The 7890-nt window shown below is 47.0% G+C and overlaps 1 protein-coding gene across 1 annotated transcript; it reads right to left on the bottom strand.

Moving 5' to 3' along the window:
* Window positions 1–776: 776 nt before the first annotated feature.
* LOC113782455 lies at window positions 777–3365 on the bottom strand. Its single transcript, XM_027328348.1, has 2 exons — window positions 3195–3365; window positions 777–2195 (listed from the first exon to the last, which is right to left on the bottom strand). The coding sequence occupies exons 1-2, from the start codon at window positions 3363–3365 to the stop codon at window positions 777–779; spliced, it is 1590 nt and encodes a 529-aa protein (XP_027184149.1).
* Between the last annotated feature and the right edge of the window lie 4525 nt (window positions 3366–7890).

Below are 7890 nucleotides of genomic sequence, written 5' to 3'. Positions count from 1 at the left end.
TTCCCTCACGTCTGACAGAAAGGATGAAGTGGCGAGACTTTTGACGAGGATGTCATCCACATAGGCCTCCACATTGCGGCCGATCTGATTCTTGAAGAGTCGGTTGATCAGCCTTTGGTAGGTCGCCCCGGCGTTCTTTAGCCCGAAGGGCATGGTAGTGTAACAATAAGTATCTCGGTCGGTGTAGAACGCCGTTTTCTCTTGGTCCTACTCACTCATTCCTATTTGATGATACCCTTTGAAGGCATCTAGGAAGCAGAGGACTACATACCCCATCGCCGAGTCGACGAGGGCGTCTATCCTCGGCAGAGGATAGCAATCTTTGGGGCAGGACTTGTTGAGGTCGGTGAAGTCTACACACATTCTCCATCCACCGGTGTCCTTTTTGACCATGACTGGGTTGGACAGCCAGGTGGGATATTGGACCTCGTGGATCATCTTGGCCGGCAAGAGCTTGTCGACCTCATCCGATATGGCCTTGCTACGTTCGGGGCCGAAGTGCCTTCATTTCTGCCGCACAGGTCGGGCCTGTGGGTTAACGTTGAGTTGGTGAGTCATGAGCTCGGGTGGCACTCCGACCACTTCATCTGCGGACCACGCGAAGACGTCTCGGTGGTCCTTGATCAGGGAGATCATTTCTTCTTTCAGGGGTGAGGGGAGTCCGGCCCCTACTTGGACCACTTGGTCAGGTTTCGCTTCATCCAAGACCACTAGTTCCACCTCATCCCCGGGCTCAAGCCTGTTGGGCTCTCCTGCCTTCTGAGGGTCGATGCAGTCTATGGAGAGGACCGCTGGCCTCTTTTCTTCTGACCTCGGTGAGGGCCGGGGTGTGACTGCTGCTTGAATGGTGGCGAGGTAGCATTCCGGGCGGCGCCCACGTCGCTGCTCACCTCGGCCACCCCCGCAGGTGTTGGGAATTTAAAGCTCAGGTGGTAGGTGGAGTATACGGCTCTCAAGGCGTTGAGCGTGGGTCGGCCTATCAGCATGTTGTAGGGGGAGTCTGCTTTGACCACCGCAAAACTGACAGACACAGTTCGGCATCGTGGATGACGCCCGATAGTTACCATCAGGGTCACCATGCCATCCGGGTGGACGACGTGTCCCCCGAAACCGACAAGGGGAGTTCTGACCGGAGTGAGTTGCTCCTGGGTCAGCTTCAAACTCTCGAAAGTTCGGTAGTACAAGACGTCTACCGAGCTTCCGGGGTCGACATAGACCTTTTTGACTATATAATTATTGGTAAGGATTTCAATCACGAGGGCCTCGTGATTGCTGGAGGCGGCAGGGACAGGGTCATGGGGACCATAGGTAATCACCTCGGATAACCTGGAGCTTGATTCGACCACCTCCATATCGGCTTGGCGGTAAGTCCTTTTTCGGGAGTTCTGACTGTCTCCTCCAGTGGGGCCACCCGAGATTGTGTTGATCACCCCGGCAATGTTCGGGCCATAGCCTGGCGATCCGTCGCGTGGAGGCCTCTGATCCCCATTTCGGTTCTCGGGACCTCGGCACTGAAGCTTAGTGTCCCGACTGTCTTCTCGGCGAGGACCTCGGCTCTCCCGGTGGGAGGCGCTTCGGTTGAAGGTTCCATCCTTGCGGACAAACTGCTTCAAGTATCCCTGGCGGATCAGGTTTTCGATTACTCGCTTCAAATCGTTGCAGTCTTCGGTCTCGTGCCCCACATCTCGGTGGTAGGCACAGTAGAGGTTGGAATTCCTCTTATCCCTTCTTCTTGGGATCTCAGGGGGAGTTCGGCCGAGGTGGTTCTGCCTCATCACAGCCAAAACATGGGATCGGCTGGAATTGAGGGGTGTCAGCTCGGCGTCCGAGGTTGACGATCTGCCTTTCACGATCCGGTCGAAGACACTCCGGTGGTCTCGGAGTTGGTTTGAAGTGCCACTTGGGCCTGGTTCACCTCGGCCAGTATCTTTCCTCCCCCGGGGATCTTGCCCCGTACGAGATGCTTGGGCTTCTCGCTTCATGCGATTTACATCTTCACTTCGGATTCCCTGGTCCACTCTTTCCCAGAGCTCCCGAAGTGTATGGGGGTACTGCCGATGGATTTCGGTGTTGAAGATCCCTGCCACTAACCCGTTGGTGAAGGCAGCGATAGTTACCTGCTCATTCTGATCAGGTATCTGCACATTCTCCTCGTTGAACCTTTGAGCATACGAGCGAAGTGACTCGCCCTGACCCTGTTGCAGGTTCAAGAGGTAAGCAGAAGTCTTTGTGATTGATCGAGACGACACAAAGCGGTGGATGAACCGGTCTATTAGCTCATCCAAGGAGGAAATGCTCCTTGGTTCCAAACTCCAGAACCACTTCCGGGCAGTCCCGTGTAGGAAGATGGGGAAAGCCCGACAGATCACGGCGTCGGGGACGCAGTAGAGTTGGAATGCGGAGATGAAGGCGCGGAGGTGATCCTCGGGGTCACCTCGGCCGTCATAGGTGTGCAAGTGTGAAGGGCGGGGCCCGCATGTAGTCAGAAGCTAAGCTTCCGGGGCGCCGAGGCGGGTCCTCGGCTTTTTTCCCTAGCAGTCCCCGGGAAAACGCCCTGGAGATGGAGGCAATTTTAGAGGTCGCCTTAGAGGAGGCGCGCCTAGAGGTACTCCGAGAGAGACACCCCTCATCGGAGTCCTCGCCTGAGGGCACTTCAGGAGACTTCGTCGGTCTCCTCTTGGAAGATTCGGCTTTTTCTTTCCCCTGTCTTTTGAGGTATCTTCCTAGCTCCTCAAAAATGTTGGGGTTGTCTGATACGAACTCGGCCATCTTGGCGATGGCATCTTCGTTGTGGGGCTGGGTCCTTGGGGACCCTTGTTCTTCAGAAATACGATCTTGCTGGGCTCCGGACGTCTGCCCAGCCCCGGTCGAGGGGACTCTTCCGCTTCTAGAGCGCATGGATCTCATTTTAGTAATAGTAGTCTCGTTTCCCACAGACGGCGCCAATTGAAGAGGCGATTTTTGGTGGGTAGTTGAACCGACCAGAATCAGGCTCCTCTGAGATGAAGTGAGGTGTATCCTCGTGTCCGAAGTGAATGGCGGGGCTTCTCCCCTGGGATCACTCCGACGATTAAGTTAGTATGAGAACGAGAGAAGAGCAGTAGTATTGTCAAATGAACAGTATGCTTACTTGTTGGTAGTGTGTGTGAGGTATTTATAGAAGGAGAGTAGAGGACAGGGCGGAAGGCCCATACTAGTGGGACCCACTCTCTGGCATTACGGCTCTGTCCCTTGTCAGGAAACCTGACCCTGACACTGTAGCCTTCTGGGCATGATGACGGAGAGTATTGTGCAGGTGCCATTAAATGCCTCCAGTGCTTTTCAGATAAAGCACTGGTCCCGGGTGATGTCAGGCGGCTTGACATCATCAGCGTGCAGCTGAGGTGGAGGTGCCGAGGTCACCTACACGGTAGACTAGTGATCCGGCCGAGCTCAGGGGTTATGCCAAAGACACGGATGAGCTCTGATGAGGGACGAGGTGGGTTCACCTCGGACATGCGGGTGGCCGAGGTGAGCATCCTCAGGACGCTTTACCGAAAGTCATTTGATGGAGTGTTTCTACGATGTCTTGGAGAAGATGAGGCCATGCAAGCAATGGAGGAGGCTCACTCTAGGATATGTGGTGCTCATCAATCTAGTCCAAAATTACACTTTCGCATCAAAAGAATGAGATACTACTGGCCAACAATGGTGAAGGACTGCATCGACTTTGCTAGAAGATGTCAAACTTGTCAATTTCATGGCAATTTCATCCATCAACCTCCTGAACCATTGCACCCAACTGTGGCTTCTTGGCCGTTCGATGCTTGGGGTTTGGATATAGTTGGATCGCTTCCGAAATCTTCTGGCGGACACATTTTTATTTTGGCAGCGACAGATTACTTCTCAAAGTGGGCTGAAGCAGTTCCCCTAAGAGAGGTCAAAAAGGAAAATGTAGTAGATTTCATTCTTTTGCACATCATTTATCAGTATGGAGTCCCACGTTATATCATCACCGATAATGGTAAACCTTTTTGCAATGTAGCAATAAATAAATTTTGTGAAAAGTTTCATTTCAGACAATACAACTCTTCCATGTACTATACTGTTGCAAATGGACTCGCTGAAGCATTCAACAAGACATTATGTAATCTGTTGAAGAAAATCGTAGATAAATCGAAAAGGGATTGGCATCTTCGAATTGGAGAAACTCTTTGGGCATATAGAACTACTTTTCGAACTCCCACGCAAGCAACCCCATACGCGCTTGTTTACGGTGTTGAAGCTGTTCTTCCACTTGAGTGTCAAATACCTTCGCTAAGAATTGTGATTCAAGAAGGGTTTAGTAAAGAAGATAATGTTCGTCTTCGTCTTGAGGAGTTAGGAGCACTCGACGAAAAGAGATTAGAAACTCAACAACGGATTGAGTGCTATTGAACTCGTCTTTCAAAGGCATTCAATAAGCATGTTCGACCTCGCTCTTTTCAAATTGGAGAGTTAGTGCTCGCCGTTCAGAGACCGGTCATTCTCACTCATGGCGGATAAAGGAAGTTTACTCCTAAGTGGGATGGTCCATATGTTGTTTGAGAAGTGTATACGAATGGTTCATATAAATTGATTGCTGAGGATGGATTAAGGGTTGGCCCCATCAACGGTAAATACCTAAAAGGTACTATGCATAATTGGAACAACATGTTGCTCCTGACCCGCATGAGCTACAACTGTGGATGGCAACCACCAATAGTGTAGTATGTGGTTAAACTGTTAAAACACTCCACCAAGTTTAAGGTGGTAAACAAATAGATACTCCTGACCCGCATGAGATTAAAATGTGAACGGCAGGAACTACGTGTGACTTGATTCCCTTGTTGGAATACGTAGGCAGCTTGGAGGGCAATTTCTAAGTTCAGTTACACCTCCTAAATCAAACCCTTTTTCCTTGCAAAAAAAAAGAGTCTCTTCTTTTTCTTTGAAGATAAAATGTTATATTTAGAAGTTCTTTTCTCTTAAAAAAAATAAATAAAAGCAAGAGATAAGAAATGAAAAGCATTTTATTATTCATAAAAAAAAAAGAAAATTCATTACAAGGAAAAAAAAAGAAAAATTCAGGAAAAAAGACATGGTGAAAAGTCTAAATGTCAAATTTGTAGTCCACTACAGCTATTTTACATGATTCCAGTGCTGACTTCATGTTTTCAAGTTCTTTCACTGCATCATCAGTCAAGATGCCGGTACTTTCAATAGAAGAGAGCTCATCATGTGCTCAGGTTATTTCAGTCCGGATCTCTTCGAAAGTTTCATGCTTGTGATCGATAGTTGAGCTGATTTCCAGACTTTGTTTCCCAAATTGATAAGTTCCTGCTGCAAAACTTTCTTCCTGTCTTCAATGGACTGCAACTTTTCTTCAAGACTTTGCAGATGACAAGTTAGGTCTTCTTCCTTCGCCTTAACTCTTCCGAGTTGGGCGGTCACTTTGAAAAGGAGTTCTGCATGTGTTTCTTTACTTATCTTTTTCCATGATGAAAATGCCAAAACATCATATGCCTCTGCCTTGGCAAATAATTCTATCAAGTAGTCTTTTAAAGGGAGACCATTGGTAGGATCCGTTCTTATGATTTCAGCAATGATTTCCTCTGCGCACTCTTTTAAAGAAGAGATCTGCTCAACAGGAGTGTCAAGAATCTGCCCGCAAAAATCCATCCATAAACTCTACAAGTATTTCTTTCGATGCGCTTGGATCAATTTTTGCCCATGAAATTTTGAAACCAGTGCTGGTTTAGGTCTCTTTCGGGTCTCGTGCAAACCAGTTAACTCCTTCTTACGCATTGATGAGGTACCTCCACTGGGGGCAAATTATTTTGGGATACTGATAACTACTTCATCATTTTTGTTGTTTGAAATTATATCATCAATTTCGAGTTCGGGTGGTGATTTGTTACCAACATATTCTTGACGGAATTCAAGAAACGGGGGCTGAAAAGAGAAAAAAAAAAAGAAAAAGGTTACAAAAAAAATTACAAAAAAAGGAAAAAAAAAAAAGTTACAAAAAAAAGGAAAAAAAAAGAAAGAAAAAGGGTTACAAAAAGGGAAAAGAAAGAAAAATGGATAGATGATTACCTTAAGGGGCGACACTCTAACCAACGATGGTGTGAAGGAAATCTCCTCCAAATAAGAAGATGTCCTCTTCTTCGATCGGTTCCAATGACGGTCTTGATTACTGCTACCGCTCGCCAACGAATGGGTTCCTCTTTGGGTAGATCCGATGCCTTGAACTTGAGTCCCTTCCTTTTCTATAGCCTCAATAGAATCACGATCGTCCACCATTTCAATTTCGACATTTTCTTCTATGTGAGTCACGGATAAGGATTTTGAAACTTTGGACGGCGTCTTCTTTGTTGGAATCACCGGTTGCGCCTTTTTGATGGATTGTCGAGAGTCTTTGGAAGACTTATTTTTTGTGACAATTTTTTTCGAGGGACGGCTAGTAATTTTGTTCTTCCGCAAGGTGGATGAGGTAAGACCCGTTACAATCTCTATAGCTCCATTATGATGCACTGACTCATTGGCGAAGGTAACCTTACCCTTCTTCGATGAATGCTGAAGGATCTTAACGGTGAATTTAAAAGAAATTGAAGAGACACTATTTGACCGAGTTGACCACCAGGCGTCATAGTCTTTTGTGATCAATGGATGCTTCCTGTACATGGGTATAATCATCCGAGATCGTGTCTGCGTGCGAACTGAGGAATTCCATAGTTGAATAGCCTCACCCAAAGTATAAGTGTGAGTAATCTCTTTCAAGTTATTGAGAATGTCCTGACAGAAGCCGAATTGTCTGCTAAACCTACAAGGATTATATTTTTCAATAATGAAAGTATTGTCCTTACGTAGAGTTAAATGGCAAGAGCGTTGACTAATGAAGTAGCTCGTGAGTCTTGATGATAAGGATCCATCATCGATCAATATTTTTTCTTCATTCTCAGTCCAACACAGTTTGGAAAGCATTAAAGGATTCACCTCTTTGAAGATTTCCTCAGCTTCTGATTTACCATAAAATATTGCCATTTTCTCGCCACTGAATCTCGTCATGCGCGCGTGGTGGCTACTCACTTGATTATTCTCATAATACACATCAAAGTATTGGCCGATCCAAGCGTAGACATAATGGATGGGAAAAGTTACCCCGTATTCTCCAAGGTTAGGGGCGTAGACGATCTCCCTCAACCTATGATATATGCTCGCAAGAACGGGGATTGCAAGGTAAAATCTTTTCCCTGTGGCCATTAAGCATGCAACCTTGAAAACACTTGGACGAATACGATCGACCTTTTTACTTGACAAAAGGAACTTGCAAATCCAACACGCTATGAGTGCCGCAATATAAGTTTCCTTTCTCAAAGATCCTAGGATGTTCAATGCGTCAAAAGGGACGTCAAAATCCTTGGTATAGGCAAGATCATGAGGCTCTACGCTTCCAGAAGGGTTATAGGTCATCTTTGGTTTAGATGTGGTCTTTCTTCTATTCGCCCTGCTCGGAGGAGCCCTATACCTAGTTTCTCCTTTGAATCAGAAGCGAATTCAGTCTTTCATCCATACTCCTTGGTCATTTATCCAGAGGTGGTAGTAAGCCGAAAAGAGATACCTGCAGCTTTCGGGGAGAAGTGGCTTCCCTTCTTTATCACGAGTGAGAAGTTCCTGTGCTGAAGGAACAACTTCATCAAAGAACGAGCCATCGATCGAAAGGCCACCAAGTCGATAAAGGTCCCAAAGTGTGATGGATAATTCCCCAACGGGCGTATGGAGTGTATTTGTCGAGGGATATTTGAAGAAGGCTCGTAAGATATTTTCACAGAGATCGAAAGAGAATCGCGACGCGTAGACGGCTTCAAATATGCTGGCACGTGTGAGCAC

This window comes from Coffea eugenioides, chromosome 9 (assembly GCF_003713205.1).
Source record: "Coffea eugenioides isolate CCC68of chromosome 9, Ceug_1.0, whole genome shotgun sequence".
Classification (NCBI taxonomy): domain Eukaryota; kingdom Viridiplantae; phylum Streptophyta; class Magnoliopsida; order Gentianales; family Rubiaceae; genus Coffea; species Coffea eugenioides.
Note: the sequence above shows the minus strand (reverse complement) of the source record. Positions and strands in the feature narration are given on the sequence as shown.

Coding starts and splice junctions, on each gene's coding strand:
- LOC113782455 (XM_027328348.1), bottom strand. CDS start 3,365: ATGTCAAGCCGCCTGACATCACCCGGGACCAGTGCTTTATCTGAAAAG. Junction 2,196..3,194: donor CCAGAGAGTGGGTCCCACTA/GTATGGGCCTTC, acceptor AACCTGCAACAG/GGTCAGGGCGAGTCACTTCG.